Source organism: Gopherus evgoodei, chromosome 6 (genome assembly GCF_007399415.2).
Source record: "Gopherus evgoodei ecotype Sinaloan lineage chromosome 6, rGopEvg1_v1.p, whole genome shotgun sequence".
NCBI classification, from domain to species: Eukaryota; Metazoa; Chordata; order Testudines; family Testudinidae; genus Gopherus; species Gopherus evgoodei.
This window is the reverse complement of record NC_044327.1, coordinates 63,286,035-63,308,222: the sequence shown is the minus strand read 5'-3', so window position 1 is coordinate 63,308,222 and position 22,188 is coordinate 63,286,035. Positions and strand designations below refer to the sequence as shown.

The 22,188-nt window shown below is 43.1% G+C and overlaps 1 protein-coding gene across 1 annotated transcript in view; it reads left to right on the top strand.

Moving 5' to 3' along the window:
• Nucleotides 1-830: 830 nt before the first annotated feature.
• LVRN (laeverin) overlaps nt 831-22,188 on the top strand; it is a 64,034-nt gene continuing 42,676 nt past the window's right edge. The window contains exons 1-4 of the mRNA XM_030567859.1: nt 831-1,495; nt 15,215-15,357; nt 18,166-18,305; nt 20,257-20,383. Of these exons, the coding sequence (XP_030423719.1) occupies nt 831-1,495; nt 15,215-15,357; nt 18,166-18,305; nt 20,257-20,383 (1,075 nt within the window). The remainder of the gene's footprint in view (nt 1,496-15,214; nt 15,358-18,165; nt 18,306-20,256; nt 20,384-22,188) is intronic.

The following is a 22,188-nucleotide window of genomic DNA, read 5'->3' as shown; positions in this document are numbered from 1 at the left end:
ACGCCTTTTTATTTTGTAGGTCCCGCAAGATCTCAAGGGTAAGCCAAGGTGGTCTTTTGCCACATTTTCTATCTTTCCTAACCATCGGAATAACTTGCTTTTGGGCCCTTAATAGCGTCCCTTTGAAAAACTGCCAACTTTCCTCAGTTGTTTTTCCCCTCAGTCTTAATTCCCATGGGACCTTGCCTATCAGCTCTCTGAGCTTACCAAAATCCGCCTTCCTGAAATCCATGGTCTCTATTCTGCTGTACTCCCTTCTACCTTTCCTTAGAATTGCAAATTCTATGAGTTCATGATCACTTTCACCCAAGCTTCCTTCTACTTTCAAATTCTCAACAAGTTCCTCCCTATTAGTTAAGATCAAGTCTAGAACAGCTTCCCCCCTAGTAGCTTTTTCAACTTTCTGAAATAAACGGAGGTATTAGGTATTAGAATGTGAGGAATCGGGGGCTAAAATGTGTCTGACTCACCCATTATTGTGCTGAGAGGCATCAGGAACGTGTGAGAGAGAGAGAAATAGGAGAGTCTAGATTCGTTCTCAGTTTTTGATTATACACTTTGAGGGCTTGGGGCCAAAGGTGGGCAGGATCCAAGTGGGTCCGCCTCTTACCTTTTCCCACCTCCAGAGCAAGAGGGGAGCCCCGGAGCGTGGGCACCTCTCCCCTTCCTCCTGCCTTGCCCCTCGCCGGAGGGGCTCCACCTCCGCCAGCGCTTCCCGGGTATTTGTTCGTTGCGCGCAGGGTGCAGCCCAGCCCCAGCCCCACTCGCTGCCGCGCTCGGAGAGTAACTGGGCGCCCGTAAGCAGCGCTGTGCTCCCGGCGCCTGCTGCCATGGGACCCAAGGCAGCCTCCGGCTTCTACCTGGGCAGGAAGCTCGCCGCCCTGCTCGCGCTGCTGCTGGCCGCGCTGCTGCTGGCCCTGGCCGTGCTGGGGGCTCTGTACGGGCGCTGCCTGCAGGAGGTGGAGGAGCTGCGGGCGGCCGCGGCTCCCGCCTCGCCCACGGCCAGCCTGGAGGAGGAGGGCGCTGGCTGCTGCCCCCCAACTTCCAGCCCCCGTCCCAGTCCCGGCAGCACGCGCCCGCCGGGGGTCTGGGACAACCCGCGCCTGCCCCGCGCTCTGCTGCCCCTCCACTACGAGCTGCGGCTCTGGCCCCGCGTGAGTCCCGGCCAGCCCGGCCCCTTTGTCTTCTCCGGCCAGGTGAACATCACGGTGCGCTGCGCCCAGGACACGGCCACCGTCCTGTTGCACAGCTCCGAGCTGGAGCTGTGGGGGGCGGCCGTGCGGGGGCCCCTTCTGGAGGGGCCGGGCGGCGGCGGCAGCAGCATCGAGGTGGCAGAGCTGTGGCTGGAGGAGCGGCAGGAGTACGCGGTGCTGGGGCTGCGGCGGAGCCTGCGGGCCGGCGGGCGCTACGTGCTGCAGCTCAGCTTCAGGGGGCCCCTGAGCGAGGATCTGGACGGGCTCTTCCTCACCCGCTACACGGACCAGGGGCAGAGCAGGTGAGCGCGCGGGGACGTGCCGCGCCATCTGGGCGCCCGGGCAAGCGGGCAGCTAAGCGCTGGGTTTAGCGTAGGGCAGCGCTCAGCTCCGAGAACGTGGCCCCGAAGGGCGCTTTGCTCCCGCGAGCCCCAGAAGAGTTGCTGGCTAATTCCCGAGCCAGTTTCTGAGATGACGCCCGGGAAAGGGCTTGGGACACTTTTGTTCCGGTCAAAGGCTGGGACACCAGCTCCTCCTGACTTTAGAGGCGCTTGTTTTTACAGTGCCATCAGATGAGCATCAGAGGACCCGATCCAAACCCATGTAAAGTCAATGGAGAGATTGCCCTTGACTTCAGTGGGCTTTGGCTAATCCCCTAAAGCAGTGGTTTTCAACCTGTGGTCCAGGAACCCATCGGGGTCCGCAGACTGTCTGATTTCAAAGGGGTCCACACCTCTGGTTGAAAATGTTTAGGGGTCCGCAAATGAAAACAGGCAGAAGACCACTGCCCTAAGTACTTGTTTTGGTGCGTTTTGAGGAGGTGGTTGGTGGGAAAGGGGAGGGGAACACAGCCAGGTGTTTCTCTTCTTTCCTCTTTTCCCAAAAAGGAATTATAAGCTTTTTAGAGATGGAGGAAGCTAAAACCAAAACCTCAGATCTGAACACATCTTGCATTTTAGGAAAATCAATACAAATTTGCAATCACACACACATCTAGTTAGTAATGTCCTCTAGGTGTATGCCAGGAAATAGAGAAAGTGGTGTCTCTATTTTGTATCTGATCTTGGCTGAAGAAAATTTCTCCTTTGCCTATAGCTTAAGTTCTCTTTTTGTCTGTTATGTGGAGTTAAACAAGAAAAGCACTTTTGTGGCTATAGAACATATAAAAGACACTATAAAAATAAAGTAGTCTTGTCTGACAACAGGAATATCCCTCCCCCACCCTCTGCCTTTCAGGTTTAAACAACCATACAGTTTGTTATTAGATAATGTGTTAGCAGATCCACTATGATGGAAAAAAGTCACTGTAACATACATTCATAAGTTGCTCCTTAACCTGTTCCATGCTTTTTATTTACCAAGGTCATGGAGGTATTAATCAAGACTGTAGATTCCCTCTGCTGGCTTGCAATCTGTAGGTCAGGTTCTAGAGTCCTTATTCTTGATGAACAGGTAGCACTTATGCAAGCAGTTCCATTGACCTCAGTATGAGAAAGTGCAACTCAATACAGTAAAGGTTGCAGGATTGGGCCCTGTATTAGCTGTGTTTTATGGTATGTCTCTTCCTTCCTCTGCCCCCACAATTACATTGTGACTTATTACAAAAAATAGATTTGGTAAAAACTTGTGTCTGTTAAAGTTAGCTGTTGCTGGATTATTGGCACCGGTATCCTCTAAAAAGAGCACTACATGGTCAGCACTGTTGCAGTTATATAGAATATGTAGCGACTGTCCTGTGATTATCTGATGTTACAAATCAGACCAAATAGTTGAAGGCTTGCAAAAAGATGCTGGAGCCCCTTATTTATATTAGCCCAGGTGTCCACCATAGAACCAATTCCCAAAACCAATTATGTGAGTAAAACCATAGTGCAAAATGCAGCTCAGACATCTTTCAGCCTCCTGTAGCTAAAGAACTACAGTCCCCATAAAGTACAAGTTTCTCACACATATAAGCATAACAGCTCAGGGAAAGTCAACATTCAAATTTTAAAGTGAAATAGATGGGGAGTTGTTTTTCTACCTACTCTAGGTCTGCAAAGACAAATCTGAACAGCTCAGATCTGCTGGCCACTTCTATTCTCCCAGACTGCTTCCCCAGCCTCATCTCCCTCCCTAGTTTATTGTTACAGCCTGTACCCTTGTTGCCACAATGCCTTCCCAAGCCATCATCTGGGATTCTTGTCATTCATGCCTCCTCCCCAGGCTCTGAGTTGTGTTGCCAAGCTCTCCCCTGGCAGCACTACTCATAATCTCAAGAAAATCTGCAGGCTTGTCAGAGCAGGACCCCCCCTTCTCAGGAATTACAGGAGGTTCATCCTAGACAGAAGAGCTCAGTAGGGGAGCAGCAAGCTCCTCATCACTGTTGCCATTAGCTCCCCTGACCTAGCCCCATCACATGAACAAGTGGTACAGACATCTTTGTGCTAAAGATGACAAACATGGAACTTGCCATTCTGCTTCCAGTTTTGCTCCCCGGCCTTCTTACCATTCTGCATGTCTCCTTCTCCCCAGCCTCTCACACTTGCTAAGTTTGCCAACGCTACTTCTAGTCCAGTAGACTTTCTCAGGTCTCCCGGAGTGGGGCCATAAAAGGTTTGTCCAATGGAGCAGCTGCCTCAACAGAGGCAAGCTATGCTGCTCTTTGCTCTGACTGCTTCAGATCTCCCCTTCCATTAATGTTAATATGAGGGATTAGGACAGCACACACATCCAATGTATCATAGTCAGACTCAAATGCAAAACCTTAACTCTGACCTCAGATGTTTTCATGTACATATGACACATTATGCACTTCACCTGTATGTTTGTCTGCAGAGAATATATCTTAATTGAGTTAAGGTTAGAGTTCAGGCTGTGTGTTTGAGGGTGGGGATTTTTTTTGTTTTTTTTTTGAGGAATTAGATGCATGCACTGCAGGTGTATGTTGGAATAAAATGGTACTTAGATGTAGAGTGGAGGAGTCTGTGAATGTTGTTGTTAGGTGGTATGGATGTTAGCATTTGCTTAACTGCAACTATAAAAATCAAATCACCAATGACAGTGCTTTGCACTTTCAAAAAAATGAGCACACAATATAGAGACACTATCAACTTAAACTTGGTCCAGTACAAGTTAAATAAAAACATTCATTTTAAATAAATTAACCTGCAAAATAGCAATTATGTGCTTACATGCTGCATAGACTTCATGCTGGCAAATTTCATCCTAAGAATCTGGAAACAAACTCATTTAAACAAAAGTGAAACTTAATTCATTGATTTTTCATTGTCCAAACTGAGATGCATACGGTAAACAAAACATATCAGAAAATGGGATTTTAATTTTTTTTTTACCTTTAATAATTTAAGGAGTAGTGAATTGCTCAAGGTCAGTAGAGCTAGAATTAGAATTCTGGCATTCTTGGATCCCAATCTACTGATTAGTTCACTAGATTAAGTTGTCTGTTAGTGGACTGGATATTATGAGAATGTGCCAAATAGATAATATTCATTTTGCTAAAAAAAAAGTCATCCATTCATGCATGAACACACACCAATAAAAAAAAACCTTAATTTTTTTGTTTTATTGAAATAAAAAGTGCATGAGACTGTCGTATAACCTAACTCCACTGATACCAACTCTGGAGAAATTAACTTCCAATGGCTGCTTTTTTTCTCTGTGTGTGTGCGTGCGTGTGCGTGCGCGCAAAGTTGGTTGGCCTGATCGAAAAACAATAGGAGCTTATTTGTACAAATTTCTTCTATTTTTCCTGCAATCTTCATCCATTCTTTCATGGATCTCTTTATACAATGGTATTTGTCTAATTATGAAGTTTGAGGTAAGGAAAACTGAATTTTTTCTTAATTTCTTTAGAAAGCCCCTTTTAGTTTTATACAAGTAGGCATAGAAAATTACACCACTAAGTATATAAATGAATATCCTGTGTATGTATTCTTAGTACCCATTTACATACTGTTCTTTATGTTATGACTTCATTTTATGGTAGCTCCCTAAATAGCTTAGCAAAGTGGCAAAAAGATTTATATGAATTGTTCCATTCTATCCTTAATTTACCCTGTAGTAACTATGGTATGTAAGATTGCAGTCTGGTTAAAAGATTCCAGTTATGTCCAGACAGTAGATTGAATCACAGGAAGTCTGTGGGTTGCAGATTTAACGTGTTGCTTTGCTTATCTGCTCTTGCCTGCATTCTTGATGTTCTTAAGTCAGTTTTTGCATATCTTTCCTTATTTTAAATGACTTTATCTGAACTTGATCCATGCAACACTATTTTGAAACTTCTCCTTCTTTCAGAGTGAAGTCTTCAATCTTACCATAGTAGCAGTTTCCTAGCTCTGAGTCTCTCGCAGTTTGTGCTGCAGAAACTCAATCCTTCTCCTGCAGTATGGATATATTTTTGGGACATCATTTGTAAGGTCTAATAAGGTACCTGACAAGGTTATTTTAATTATTTTAGAAGACTAATTCTAGTGGAGGATTAGATAGCCCAGGCACTATGCAATAGGGCATCTTTCATCTCTAGGTCTTCAGTTCAAATCTAGTTTGATAGCCATTTTGGTAAAGCCACTGTACAACTTGCAGAAGATAATGGTTTTCTATCACTTTGTGCTAACAGTTTCTCCTGCTCAGATGTCCACATAGCTGTTGGCAGCTTAATAGAAGTGAAAGGCTTAATTGGCATTGAGAATGAACTTCTCTCTCACTTTGCCAAATCAGAGTTGAGGCACATTGGTGAACTGATGTGGAAAACCTGTGTCCATCTGTGCTATAATTCTTATAGAGCGAGAGCTCTCTAGTCCTCTCATAAGCACTAAGCTCACAAATAAGAAAAAAGTAATATGAATAAGAACACAATAACCATTAATGGTCTGTTTGATTATAGATAATGGCAAGTGATCTAAGTTGCACACTTTATCAGGTCTTGAAGTGTGGGGGAGGAAATGAAAAATGAAGGCACTATTTGTAGCCACTGTGGAGTACATTTCTGCAGTGCTTACAGCACCAAAGGGAGTCAAATATAAGCCCGGCCCCACTTCTGGATGCTTTGCACTGGTCAGACAGTACAAAGTAGTTGGAAAGCTATCCTTATGGGGCTCAAGCTGGGGAATCCATGGGTGGCATATAGGTAAGAGAGTCATTGTCAGGATTAGAGGAGTCAGAAAGGTGTTTTAAAGACACTCTTGTCTTCCTTCATCCTACTTCAGTTGTATTGGATTAAGTCCATGGAATTTGGGAGGCATGTTTTACCATCAGACTACATGCAGAACTTTCACTGCTGTGAAGTGAGGGCTGTGTGATCAGATCAAGGATAGTGTGTGTCCCTATGGAATATGTACTAAAGTACTGGCTTAATTTCATCTACATTTTAGGATTTTTGGGTACTATCCTAATCAGTGCAGTTTTTCTTGGTACCCATTTTGTACACAATATAGTGTTGCCCTTTGATAGCAAATGTAAATGATTCTTGAAGACTCACAAGTTATTTACTGCTTCTCATAACACAAGAACTAGGGGTCACCAAATGAAATTAATAGGCAGCAGGTTTAAAACAAACAAAAGGAAGTGTTTTTCTTCACACAATGCACGGTCAACATCTGGAACTCTTTGTCAGAGAATGTTGTGAAGGCCAAGGCTGTAACGGGGTTTAAAAAAGAACTAGATAAATTCATGGAGTATAGGTCCATCAATGGCTATTGGCCAGGATGGGCAGGGATGGTGTCCCTAGCCTCTGTTTGCCAGAAGCTGGGAATGGATGACAGGAAATGGATCACTTGATGATTACCTGTTCATTACCTCTGTGGCACCTGGCATTGGCCACTGTCGGAAGAGAGGATAGTGAGCTAGATGGACCTTTGGTCTGATCCAGTATGGCTGTGTGATGGGTTGGGTCACAGGACCCCCTTGGGACTGCCACTTGATGTGCTGGGACTCTTTGAGCCCATTTTTCCCTGTCAGCTTGGGACTTCAGTACCCTGTCTTGTTGTGCCAGACACGCTAGCCGGCCACATCCCCCAGGCTTAACTGAAAGCAGCTTAAGAAGTGCTCCTGTGTCTAGCACCCAGATGCCCAATTCCCAATGGGGTCCAAATCTCAAATAAATCTGTTTTACTCTGTATAAAGCTAATACAGGGTAAACTCATTAATTGTTTGCCCTCTATAATACTGATAGAGAGATATACACAGCTGCTTACTCCCCCAGGAATTAATTACTTGCTCTGAGTCAATTAATAAGCACAAAGTGATTTTATTAAATGTAAAAAGTAGGATTTAAGTGGTTCCAAGTAATAACAAACAGAACAAAGTAAATTATCAAGCAAAATAAAACAAAAACATGCAAGTCTAAGCCTAATACAGTAGGAAACTAAACACAGGTAAATCTCACCCTCAGAGATGTTCCAATAAGATTATTTGACAGACTAGACTCCTTCCTAGTCTAAGTCCAGCAATCACTCACACCCCTGTAGTTAGTTACTGTCCTTTGTTCAAGCTTCTTTCAGGCATCTCTTTGGGGTGGAGAGGCTATCTTCTGAGCCAGCTGAAGACCAAATGGAGGGGTTTCCAGTGGCTTGTATAGTTTTTCTCTTGTGGGTGTAAACCCCTCTGTTCTCCTGTGTAAAATCCCCTCAACAAGATGGAGTTTTGCAGTCACCTGGGCAAGTCACATGTCTATGAATGATTCAGCTTTTTGCAGGCCAACGCCATTGTTTACATGTTAGTTTGAACGTTCCCAGGAAAGCTTAGATGTGGATTGGTGTCTCCCAAAGTCCATTGTTAGTTAAGTACTCCCAATTACTTGAATAACTCCTTCACACTGTGTTGACCAAATCTGCCTTATGTACTTCTACAGCAAACACTTTAAATACAAGCATAGAGCCAACGCTCATAACTTCAGATATAAAAATGATACTTGCATAGAAATAGGATGCATACATTAAGTAGAACATAACCTTTGCAAAGATATGTTACATGGCATATCTAGCATAAAACATATTCCAGTTTTGTCATATTTACACTCATAAGCACATTTTAATAAAGCATTATGGGGTGTAACGTCACAGGCCGTTCTTGTGTTCTTGTGTTTTAAATGAACACTGGTAGGTGTTAATGGGCAATCCACTAGCTATTCTGCTTTTTTTTAAATTGCCTGTATTATGTCAATTGATAAGGACTAGAAACAGGACTAATATGGATTACTGAGGATGATCCATTAAGAGTTACATACTAAGGCCTGTTGTCCACCCTAAACTAAGATGGTTTACACTAAGCTATCTTCAAGATTCAATCCCCATACATGGTTCAAAGGAGTTGAATGTGGTTGTAAACAGCTTTTTAAAAAATGTAGTTGTGTGTAAACAGTGTTAACAATTTCAGAAATGTTACTTTCCTAAACAGTTGGGACATGGGGAGAAGGTGGAGACTGTTGTACTTCCAGTGTCATCCTAATACTATTATGATCTAGCAAGAAGGCTGGTAATAGGAGTTATTGCAGAAATGCCAGCTTATCACCTATAAACATGAAGTCTTTATACATGATGAAAAAGATTTCTAGTGTTTTAAACTTAGTTCATTTCATACAAGGTGAAATACAACTTGGAATAGCTGAAGTAATTATGCCTTATTCTTAAAGAGCCTGTTAACAGTCAGGTTGCTCGTATGTGAGAATACTCTAATTTTGATTTTATTTTGCTAGCCTCTGGCACTGTTATACAACATTTCTTAAAACAGTTTATAAAAAGGTTCATTTTCTACGAATTTATTTGTGCAAAAGAGGAATGGTGGGGGGAGTTAATTTATCTGCTTATACAATCCTAGGCTGTAGGAAAATAAAATTCCATTTGGACTGATTTGTGTCAAATGTGGTAGATTTGCAATGTGGAATAAAGTTTGCTAGCAATTCAGTCACATTAGGATCTTTTTAAAAATAAGCATGCAAACAAGCAGTGACTCATACCACTGCCTGACCTGAGGAACTAGGGGTGAAATACCCACTGTTTATAAACAGTAGATTAAGCATTTTCATTTTACTTTTATTTTCTTTTTATGTGGAAATCTGCTGGAAAAACAACTTTTAATTCTTTTTGTAATAATGCTTTGGTCAGCATAAGTGTTATGCTTTGTAATGAGAATTATTTGCAGGCAGTGTACCAAATTCATGCAGGCTCTCTGCTAGCTTCTACTAGCACAGATCCTGGCACCATGTGTGTGTGTGGGTGGGGGCAGAGACAGAAATTCCACTGGGGTTGGGGAATTTGCAGTGGTGTAAGGTGCCCACAACATCTTCTAAGACCAACAGCAAGTGCTACCCCAATACTGGGCATTGTTGGTTGGGGAGGGGCACGGTTAGGTGTCAGATTTATGCACGGATATACTCGTTAGGTCCCCTCCTACATAGCCTATGCCATTGCAGCTCCTATGGAATCCATAGAGATTAAAGGAGCTCTCTAACTCTGTGGAAACCGAAAGAGAGGGCTATCATAGTTTAAGGGTGACTGCCCCTGTATTCCTCCTCTGTGCTCCCTTGAGGGCACCCATTTAATGATTTCTGGCTCCCAGCCATTACCTCTTGGGCAGAGAACCATGTCTTACTCCACTCTGACTGGAGTTCTTTAAGTCTGTATAGCTCCCTGGATTTACACTGTGATATCCCCAGCAAGCCAGACTGCCTAAGAGGCCACCAGCTGTACTTTGTTTTCTCTCTAGCGAGGCTATGAGCTGTGTGTTGCTTGCAATTTTAGGTTACCACAGAGTTCTTTCTAAGCAAGCACTTTTATTGTTACAGGGAGAACATTAAAAACAATAAAAGATCTTTAGGTGAGCAAAAATGCTTACCAGAGATCATCCCCAACCCCCCCTCAAGCTCTGGTCAGTCTTTCAAAACCCACAACTGGGTTTGCCCTGTTGTTACATGTTCATGACAATCTTAGATTCAGAACCAGATCCCTGGCTGGATAGTTGAGCTGTTTCTTTATACGAGTCCTTCATCTCCAGTCTCGGAGAAGAGATAATGAGCATACAATGACCCCTTCTTCAGGGCTTAGCTGCAAAAGGCTGAGTTTTTGCATAACTAGAGATGGGGGATTTGCATTAACCTCTTCCTAAGTATTCCTCAGGAACTCCACTTCAAACTTATTGTCAAAAAGTTTATTCTTGTCTGGCACATTTTCAGTATAGTACTTTGAACTACCAGACTTCACATCACATCTCCCCTCTAGAGGGGTTACATATAACCCCAGCTCAAAATAATACATAAACTTAATACTATAAAGATTTTCAAGGATAAGTGCGGGAAATTGCCATATATCGCATCTCCCCTGCCGAAGTGGGTGTAACTAGGACTATGTCTACACTACAACCTGTCTAAAAAATTTATGTCGCTCAAGGATGTGAATATTCAACTCCCCTGAGTGACATAAATTACACCAACATAAGCGTTTGTGTGCACAGCGCTGCACTGGTGGGAGAGCTTCTCATGCCAACATAACTCATGCTGCTTGTGGAGGCGGTTTTTTATGCTGACAGGAAAGCTCTCTCCTGTTGGCATAGAGCATCTTCACATCAGGTGCTGCAATGGCGCAGCTGTATCAGTACAGATGCTGCACTGTACATACAAATATGGCCTAGGGTGGTTGACCTGCATCTTAGGGGAATCATTTTCTTATTTACTGGACAGGGCATCAGCAACCAAATTTGCATTCCCTTTAACACAAATAATTTCCATCTTAGTCTTGGAGCACTAATCTCTATTTTAGCAATGTGGTATTTGTCCTTTTTATTTGATGTAGCCAGGTGAGTGGGAAATGGTCAGTGCATGCAGTGAAATGTCATCCAAAAGAGTAGGGCTGTAGTTTGCTGAGGGCCCACACCAGAACCAAACATTCTTTTTCCTTTGTTGCATAGTTGTTTTTTCTCAGGGATGCAATTTCTTGCTCCCATACACTGTGGGGTGCTTCTCCTCTTTTCATCAGCTTGCATCAGCACAGCCCTGCGCCTGTGTCAGAGGCATCTGTGAATACCATGGAAGCCTTTTCAAAGTCTGGATATACCAGAACTAGGTCTGTACTTATGTCTTCTTTCAGGTCACAGAAGTTGTATTGACTCTGTTTGGACCAGGTAACCTTGTCTGACTTACCCTTCTTATACATAGATCTGTGAGGGACAATCTCAGGTGATATCTGGCCATCCCAGTAAAGAATTGTACCTTGTTTTTCTATCTGGGGAGTGGAGCAATTCTTAATAACCTCCTCTCTTGCAGGCTGCGGTTTTATGCAGCCCTTCTCCACTCCATGGTCAGAATAGCCCACTTCTGCCATCCCCCCCTTGCATTTTTCCACCTCTACAGTCAGGCCTACCATCTGAATGCTGTAAAGCATCTTCCTTACGGGGGTCACATGCTCTTCCCAAATCTGACTGAAAATACAAATGTTATCTATATATGCTGGAGCAAGATTGTGACATTTTCCACAACATCAGACCACTTTATGCTCAGGATTTGGCACTGACAGCATATGTGCAGTGCCTCCAATACTGGAATGATCATCATAACTTGGTCCCCTGTACTCTATGTCAGAGCATGTGTCGTATGGTCATGCCAGACTGTTTCTTCCAAGCTCTAGATAGATTCTGTCAGTGAAAACTCAGGAGCTCAATGAATTTTTTCCCAGAAACCCAACAAGTACTCCACAATGGACATTCCCTTGGGAGAGGCTGTATGTTCCCACTCTGCCCTCATTGGGTCCATGGGGCCCTGTACCCTCCTCCGATAGAGAAGTTCAAAAAGGAAGAATCCTGTAGATTCCTGGAGAACTTCCTAATAGGCAAATAACAGGTAAATATCTATCCCAATCACCAGGCTGTTGGTCCACAAAATTTTCAATATTATTTTAAGGATTTCATTAAATCTCTCAACCAGCCTGGTAGTGTGGGGATAGCAGGGAGATGACCAAAGTTGTGGAACTGCACATTTCTCCCATAGCCCTTCATGTAGGGCAGACATGAGTTTGCCCCACGATCAATCAAAACCTCAGGGAAAACCACCCCTGCCCCCAGCTGAATGTTGTTAGCAAGGTATCAGCCATCTTGTCTGCCTCTATGGAGGAGAGCTACCACTTTTTGATAGCAGTACTACCACAAGAATATATTTTTTCTCCATATGGGTAGTCTTGCTAAGGGGTCCCACAATGTCCATAGCAATCCTCTGAAAGGGTTCCTCTATAATGGGAGGAGGAATCAGGCCAGCCTTGCTCTTATTCCAGCCATTTCCCACTCTCTAACTGGGGTCACAGCTCTTACTGTATTTTTGCACTGTCTCAAAACCCCAAGCCCAATAGAAATTCTGGAGTAAGTGCTGTTTGCTGAGCTGTATTCCCACGTGTCCCAACTAGCCTGAGTAGTCTAAGATGGTACTTTTGTGATACCACCAATTGTCTCTGTATACTCCATGGCTCAATATTCTTAAGGAGCGTCCACTCTCTGTAAAACAACCTCTGATCCCAGAGAAACCTTTCCAGGTGCCATCCTGCCAGGAAGTTGCCAGGGCAGTCTGCTGCAGCCCTAGGTTTTCCTTGAGGGGTCAATTAATTGTTTCTGCTTGATTTCCAAAGTGGAAACTGGGAGAGCTTAGTCTGATCACTGTGGCCCACTTACACAGTCCTCAGAGGGGGAATCAGGAGGACTCTGCCGAGGCCCAGGCCATGCACTTACACTGTCAGGCAGCAGCTCAAAGCTGTGTGCCAACTTTCAGCTTGGTCTGAGGCAAGGGCTGTGGCTTTCTGCTTTTGGCTCCAAGTAACCATAAAAGTGGTGCAGGCCCAGGACTGTAGGTCATTTCCTAGCAAGACCTCCTCTGGCATCCCAGCAGTGGGTATCCCAGAGGGTATCCCAGCAGTGTTAGGGCCCTGATTGCCACCCCATTTCAGGTGGATCTGAGCCACAGGGACATGAAAATGGAGACCTATTATTCCCTGAGTCTATCTGGAATGATCCATGAGGGGTCCACTGATCATGGGCATACCAGTTACTTGGGTTCCAGTATCCCTCCATCCTTGGACTGTTTCCCATCCACCTCCATTGGGAAACAGGGTTTAATTGATTCCCATTTGGAGTCTGATAGAGCCATGTTCACTGATGGGACTAGTTTTGGTTCCACTGATGGTGGAGTCATTGCCACCTGAACCTGCTGTGTGCTACAACTAGCCTCTGATCTCCCTAGCACCAGGCAGTATTTTGTCTTATGATCACTTTTATGGCAATAAAAACATACCCGCTCCCTAGGTTCCCTTTTTGGGCCCTTGTTATGGTTTGCCTCCTACCATTTCTGGATTTAGCCCCTTCTCCCTTCAGTGGGGAGGACGGGTCTTGATTGGGTGGTCACATTGGTGCTATCTCCCTTGATTTTTCTTTCACTTGCTGATGGGCTGTCTGCATGTTGGTCGGCCCATTTCCCAGATATGGTCATGCCTCCTGGATCTTTGTCTATTAACCATTATTTCAGGTTTGGGTAGCAGAGTTTAAGGAATTGTTCTAAGCCCATTAATTCATAGATCTCATCAACCATGGAAACCCTCCAATCAGTTCCCCATTTTCTTACATAGCCCATCATTTGAATTGAAACCTCAGCATAGATCATGTCCCTTTTTTTCTGAACTCCCCGGACCTTCTATATGCAGGGAGAAGTTTGAACTTTGTCAAGAAAGCTTGTTTTTGTTGCCCATGATCTTTATATTTCTCTCTGTCCATAAGGGTGAAAATGTTCATTTGTGACAGTAATGAAGCCAGGCACCAGACCATGTCCTCCTGCCCTATCTTATTCAATTCACATCCTATTTTAAAATAATTTAGAAACACATCCATATCATTCCCTTCCTTAAAGCAAGGAAATAATTTGGAGTCTCTGCCACCCATTGGGACAGATATGTGGGTGTCTGGTTTCACCTACTGGATTAGGGTTTTGTGGGTGCATTCCCCGTCCTCTCTTTCCTCATGCTGGCAGTGGCACTCCTTGTCTTCTGCCTCACATTGGTGCTACCCATCTTCTCTCTCATCTTGGTGATACCCATCTTCAACAGCTGGTTTTCAAAACACAGGTGGTTCATCTCCAGCTGTATCCTCTCGTGGTGTACCTGTAGATCTGTCTCTAATCCCTGTTACAGTGATGTATTTGCATTTGGTTTGTACAGAGAATGGAAATTGCTTCTGTCAGCATCTTCCCTGCTTCTCTCCAGTAAGGATTTTCCTCAATTGTCTAAAGTTGGGCACCCAAAACCAGTGGATGCTTTTGAAAATTTGGCCAATGGGTCCACCGGCGTCTCCCGTGGTCTGCTGCACTCTGCCCCAAAGCCCTCTTCCAGACTACCACAAGTGGCATCTTGGAGCAGAGTTCTACAGCACAGAGGTGCTACAGGGTCCCCATAAGCATTTTCTCCATGGTGTTCCGCAGTGCCATAGAACTGCTGCTGTGCTGCTGATGTAGGGTGCTTCTGTGCCTGGTTTGGGTGGAGATGAGGGGCACGTTTTGCTCATAAACACATCCTATAATTCTTTAAATCCTTCAATAAACTCGACCTTTTTTAAAATAAGAAAGTTTGGATTAGAGAGAAAATCAGGCATCTACATCAAATCTACTTCTGATTCAATATGGGTGGCTACATAATTTCTGAGCACTTGACTGCCGTAAGTGGTCTGAACTATGCATGAGACTTTAACACCGTATTAGAAATCAAATTAGAAAAATAAGAACAAATATATAAAAATGTGACCTCATCAGTTAGAAAAGAAAGACATGTAAGAAAAGAATTAGCCATTAAAATGGCTAAATTAAACAAGCTGCAAATCTGCACATGGATCTCTGTGGGGGACAACTGAGTCATACATTTCTCTAAATAATGACTAACCCTTTTCTAAATCCACATATGTATATGATTTATCTTTTCTTTTTCTAACTTGGCAGATTTTGTGCACTATATAATGTTTTTGATCAGCTGCAACATGCTGGATTAACCATATCTGTATTTCCAATTTAGTATGCTGATTGCATCACAGCTTGAACCAACATATGCCAGGACTGTTTATCCCTGCTTTGATGAACCTGCCATGAAGGCAACCTTTAATATCATAATTGTCCATCATCCCAGTTACGTGGCCCTTTCCAACATGCCTGCTATAGGTAGGTTAAAAAATGGACATCTGTATTTCTCCAAGTTACCTTAATGAAGGTTTGAATTTACTTCAACAGTGTATAATCATAGCACATTATTTTACTGTATCATCCTGTACTATAGTGATTGGTTATCCATGGACTAAAGGCTCAAATATTTGAAAATTCTGTTCAATTAATGTGTTCTGTCCTAGCAATAGAGAGCAATAATACAAAGCATGGAATGGAAGTTAACTGTAAAAAAAGAAATGTAAGTGGAAGGCGGTCAGCAGAACATGATGTTGCAGAGATCAGGTTCTCAGGTTTGTGTGGAAAGACTTTGAATGGTCCTATGGTAGTCCTTGCTGGTCAAAAGAGTGCTGTTGATAGATTACTGGAGGAGGACTCCATCTCCTAAAAGGAGGCAGTTGCTGCTCCTGTTTGGGGACAGAAGAGGTTAGGGTTTGTCTACATGGGGAGTAGGGTGGGGAAAACTGCTCCCTGGAGTGCCTCCACCCTCCACCCCCCTCAGGCCCCTGCATAATGTCACTGGTCTCCTTATTTCCAGTGCCTTTTGCAGGCATCTGCCTCTAACAAGATCTTCCATGGCTCAGCCTTCCGGCCAAGTCACAAAATTCAAACCCTATCTGAGGTAACCGAAAGGTTCAAATGAAAATCAAAACAAGTCTGAATAGGCTTTTCCCCCCCACCCCCCCGGGCTACTTAAGTCTTCTGCTTCCACGTACAAACCCTATCTCAGGGTTCCCTGACACAAAAATCTACTCTACTCCCTGTGGGCTTTTCTCCAAAGAAGAGTCCTACCATCTCTGCAGTTTCTCCCTGGATCTTGCCCCCATTTCAGGCCCACTACATGGATTGATTCTATTTCTTCTACGTTCCTAGTGAGAGGGAACTCTCTACCTCCCCTCTCCCCGGTCTTCTTCCCTCAGCTGAGCTCAGCTCCATTTAAGTTGTCCTCTGCGGCTGGGGTCAGTCATTCTAGCTCCATTACACCCACCTGGGATCACTAATTATCCCTGCCTGGCTAGATCAGAGGAAAGATTGATGGATAACTGCTAGGTCATGGGCAAGGCACAGTCCAACTTGCCTTAAAGGGCCAACCAGCCTGAGAGAGGGACTTATTTAGGAATAGCTATTCCTGATTAACTCCATGTGCAAACTTCCCTCTGGCCCCCAGAATATAAGTGTCTTATTTTGGAATAAGAATCTGCACATGGAGTTAATCGGGAATACTTAATCTGTTTTGAATTCATACCCTACTTTTATTCCAGATTAATTTTTGTGTGTAGGCAAGTCCTAAGAGACATGGGTTGTTGAGGCAGGAACATTATTAAGTAGGTCTGAAAAAAAAGTCGGAGAGGGTTAGTAAAAATCTATAAATTCACAGGCAAATATGCACAGTCACAATCTTGAAAGGTGGGTTATGGTGGTATTGGGTCACCTTTCAATGGTGACATATCCATGTCTGGTAGCTATGATGTTTGATTGCGCAACAGTTCATGTTTTGAGTCTTACCATACAGTGTTTACTCAGTATATTTTACTGCATGACTTTTACTTCTGAAGTTGTGGTGTTGTACGTATGAGAGCTATACTTCTGTTATTTAAGGACAGGGGGCAGGGGAGATTGTGTGTATCTTAAAATTTTTTTTTGGATGCTTATGAAAACTTCCTTAACAGTCACATAATTGAAATAATCTGTTAGTCCACAGAATAGACATGACGGGGTCAGCAGCAGTGCGAGCTGTTATATGCTGCCCTGGCAATGTTTCTCACCACTGATTCTTACCTAATGTGGGATGCTGTGTGTGACAAAGCGCACGTCCAGACTAACCCGCGGCATCGGCGGGTTAAAATCGATTGCTCGGGGATCGATATATCGCGTCTAGTCTGGACGCGATGTATCAATCCCCGAGCGCGCTTACATCGATTCCGGAACTCCATCAACCCGAACGGAGTTCCGGAATCGACACGGAGAGCCGCGGACATCGATGCCGCGCCGTCCAGACGGGTGAGTACCTCGATTTTAGAAATTCGACTTCAGCTACGTTATTCCCGTAGCTGAAGTTGCGTATCTAAAATCGATTTTAATACCTAGTCTGGACGTGGCCAAAGATGCCAAATGAGGGACAGATAGTATTCATGCAGGAAACCTAAAAAGCTGTGAGATTCCTTCCTTTCGTGTGTAAATGTCTCTTTTAATATCCTCATTGTCATGATTCTTTATTTCTCATGTACATCATTTCAAGTAAGAAAAGTCAATGGTTACCGAATCTGTGAGGCATGTAATGTAACTTTGGTACCAAAACAGGGGAATATCTGTGAAGGTAGTCTGCAGATATTTCCTCTCTCAGAAATGCCTTCCATAGGTTTTTCTGTGGACGGTTTGATTGGCCCTTTATTTGAAGCATGTGAGATTAAAGTATTTGTTAACTCTCAGGCATGTTTGATATTTACTTGAGTGATATTATGAACATACATATTATAGAAGTATAGCATGGGAGAATATGTTCTATGCTTTTCCACATTCCAAAACTAATGCACGGTTTGATATGCTTCATAGATTTTGATTAAGAAGTTGATGAGTGGAGTAGTAGAGTCTTAATACAAGTAATATGTAATAATTCAAGTACATGGAATGAGCTAAGTGGGAAAGTTGGCATGGTGCTATTACCAAAATATATGTAGCCAGTGCTGTCATACGGAGTACTGAAATGTAATAAAGAGATGTACAAAAGATTAGTTTGAAAACACAAACTCTTGTTTTATTGTATTGTAGCGATAGTTTTTTTCTATACTAAAATTATTTTTGTTCTAGATACATCAGAAATGAAAGATGAGAATGGAAGCCTATGGACTGTTACCACATTTAACACAACACTGAAAATGTCAACTTATCTAACTGCTTTTGTAGTTTGTGACTTTGATTACATCACCAGGACTGAAAGGGGCAATGAGGTAAATAAGAGTCTGCATCACTCATTAGAGCAGCTAACAGAATAAATTGGTTCTGTGGTGCACTGTATGTTTGAAAAGCTGTAACTTGTATTGAATATACGTCCTATTTTGAAAGTATTTGATTACCTGGTAAAACTGTTAACATTTATCCAAGAAATACATGTGCAGAAAAATCTCATTCATAATAATTAGAGTTTATATACTCTGTACAGATCACTACATAAATACATTCTGATATGAATGATGAGCAGAGTAAAACCTCTCTTAAGTTCCTTTGAAAATCCCAACCCTAATGACTTGAATGGGAGCAGCGCTGTGCTTCAAGTGCTTAGTATAGACTTATACTGTATAACATACTGTTTTTAAATATTGACACAATTTTTAACTTTTAAAAGCTCCTATTGTATGCCCTCAAGTTACTTTTCCTATGCAGTGAATGATGTCCATACCATGTTACAATTGTCCTGTTGTGATATTGTATCTATAACTCTTTAAGGACAAAAATGTCAAAAAGATGTTATTTTATTATTATGTTTAATTTTGGTTGTTTTTTTATTTGTTGAAAAACAAAAGGTGATTAGATATAAAAATCTAGGCTAAAATAATATTGAGCCAAGTGTAAAGTTTACACTTAGTATTTGATTCACTCAATGAATGACAGAGAAGTATTAGTTACATGGTGGGTCCCATAGCCATCCTACTACTGCAAAGCACAATGGCTCAGGCTGGTCCTTCGAAGACACTACGAATGTGCAGCAGAAAGCACTCTACTGCTCCTTTATAATGGAGAAACATGCACTGATATGGTGCCTGTTGCACACCACATCAGACATATTGGGAGCTTGGAGGTCTGACCAAGCCTCCAAAATTGCAGACTGTGTCTTGCTAAGCCAAGACGTGCTCATTAGGACAGTAGCCAGGCCCTCAAATTAGTACTTGTGAGCATTTGGTTGCAATCTTCCCTGCTGTTGTGAAGCAGAAGGGGCAGGATTTTGTCTTTAATTTTCAAACATAGATATCCAGGTTTCACCTCCAAAGTATGTGCATTAATGGACAAACAGTTAATTCTTTGTCTCTTTTGCAAGAATTATTTACAATAAATGTCTGTTTGAAAATATATCGACGAGAGTCTGCTATACGCCAGGGTATTTAAAGTTAAAGCTGTCACTATGATTTTAACTCTACCCTTTGTGTCTGGGTATTGAACACAATGGTATGCTGTTTTGAGACTCTTACAATACATTGGCAGAAAAGGGGAGCTCAAGGCTGGAGAGACTATGTTAACTGAATATCAGTACTTTTTCACTTTAAATTAAATCTGGAGATCAAATGCCTCTAAAACTGTGCCCAGAAATTTTACATGTACAAGCACTTGCATGTGCGGAACTCACATCTGTTTTTAATTTTGCTAACTGCTATGTATTCAAAACTTGCTGGCTAAATTTTCCAAGGGTCTCAGATTAATGCATGTGCCCATATGGGCATATTGGTGGGGTAACAGTATATTTATCAATTTCTCCTTGCAAACACCTAATCTGCCTGTCCAAAAGCCCATTTCTGACCACAGACAGGTGCACATGCCATTTTGCTGGTACATGTTAAAATATCACTTTTAAATATGTCGTCTTCAATGTTATTACATTATAAGGTGGTGTTTCATATTTAATAAAAGAATAACTAGGAAACTCTCTATATACATTTAGACTCAAATCTTGGTCCCTTTGAAGGCAGTGCCAAAACTTTCAGTGACTTCAATTGGATTAGGATTTGCCCATTAGTTTGTTAGGACAAGTGATAAATTTGGTCTTTTTTTCTTGTATGAAAAGTTTAATTGCAGAATCTGATGCAGCATTTCCAAAACAGCTATTCAGAAATGTTACCTTCACAGAAGAGAGGTGAAGATAGTGAAAATTTAAATTGTCTAAAATAACATTTCCTTGTTTTATTATAGATACGTATTTGGGGTCGTAAAGAAGCAATTGAAAATGGGCATGCTGACTATGCTTTAAATATCACAGGCCCACTTTTTTCATTTCTGGAAGATTTATTTAACATCAGCTACCCTCTTTCAAAAACAGGTGAGGTACCTTCCTTTCATTAAACACAAATGGTTGATGATGATATAACAGCTACAGAAATACTGGGTCCTGTCTTGCCAGACTCTTATTTTAATCTGTGCAGGGCTCAGAGAATACAAGCCCTAGGGTTGCCAACTTTCTAATCGCACAAAACCAAACACTCCTGCCCCATCCCTTCTCTGAGGCCCTGCCCCTCTGCTCGCTCCTTCCCTCCCTCCGTCACTTGCTCTCCCCCACTTTCACCAGGCTGGGGCATAGGATTGGGTGCAGGGCGGGGGGAGGACGAAAGGGCTCCAGCTGGGAGTGTGGGCTCTGGCATGGAGCCAGGGATGAGGGGTTTGGAGTACAGGAGGGGGTCAGGGCTGGGGCAGGGTCTTGGGGTTTATGGGGGAGTGCAGGGTCCAGACTCCGGGAGGAAGTTTGGGTGTGGGAGGGGACTCCAGGCTGGGGCAGGGGGCTAGGGTGTGGGAGGGGGTTGGAGTGCGGTGACCCGGTGGCAATTATCATGGCTTCTAGGAAGTGGCCACCAGGTCCCTGTGGCACCTAGTCCCATGGGTGGCCAGGGAGGCTCCACACACTGCCTTCATACCTGCAGGCGCTGTCTCTGCAGCTCCCATTGGTCATGGTTCCTAGCCAATGGGAGCTGCGGAGCTGGCACTTGGGCGGGGGCAGCACATTGAGCTTCTCTGGCCACTCATGTGCCTAGGAGCTGCAGGGACTTGGCAGCCACTTCTGGGAGCCGTGTGGAGCCAGGGCAAGTAGAGAGCCTGTCTGAGCCCTGGACCCTCTCTGCACTGCCGGCCGGACTTTTAATGGCCCTGTCAGCAGTGCCAGCCGGAGCTGCCAGGGTCCCTTTTCAGTCAGGCATTCCAGTCGAAAACCAGACGCTTGGCAACTCTAACTAGCCCTAATCCTTTATTTTTCAATTTCTCCCCTTTTCTTCCCTTCTTTCTTTGCAGCATATTTCATGAATCTATGTCAGTGACCTCTTCCCACACTGACCTGGCTTTCCCTGAAACATCATTCCTAACATGTAATTAACCCACACCTTCCCAAACTTTCCTTGCTTCCTGTACTATGTCCCCATCTAACTTGTAAGTCACCAGCATCTCTTTGCACCTTACTAGCTTTTTGTGCAGTGTCTCATCCTAACTTGTAACTCACAAACATCTCCCTGCATCTTACTTCCTGGAAAAAAAAATCCCCTGTAGGCAAACTCTATTTCTGCTTAGAAAGAAATGTGCAATAGCCATTTTTTAAACCTCATTATCTTAGTTTTATGTATACTGTGTGCAAAGGTGCTAGACATCATTATGGGTCCTGATTCACCACTGCTTTTCTCCAGTTTTACACCAGCATAACTTCATTGATTTGAACAGAGTGACACCCATATAAACTAGATCAGTGGAGTGGTGACATAGGCCTCTTAGTAAAAATTTCAGCCTTGTGGTGATATGAGTTACTAAGCGGACTTCCTTTTGACTTCGTTTGAGAGTTTGGCTTAAAAACCCATGACATGACATGACCCATTGTGAATGGTTTCATGTAAATACTGAGCACATTTATTATGAGCTCAAAAACAGAAAGTTAAAAATCAATTCATTTCAGTTTAAAAGATTGAGCTCTTCTTAATATATAAGAGCTAAAGAAAGCATTTTTAACCACCAGTTTCCTTTTATTTTGTACTCTGACAATTTAAAATATCTAAATAATTTTTAGTAGTCTGGGAGATTAAATGTGCTCATTAGTTACCACCTATCTAGTTTAAAATGAAATATCCCTGGTTGTTGATATCCTTGATATCC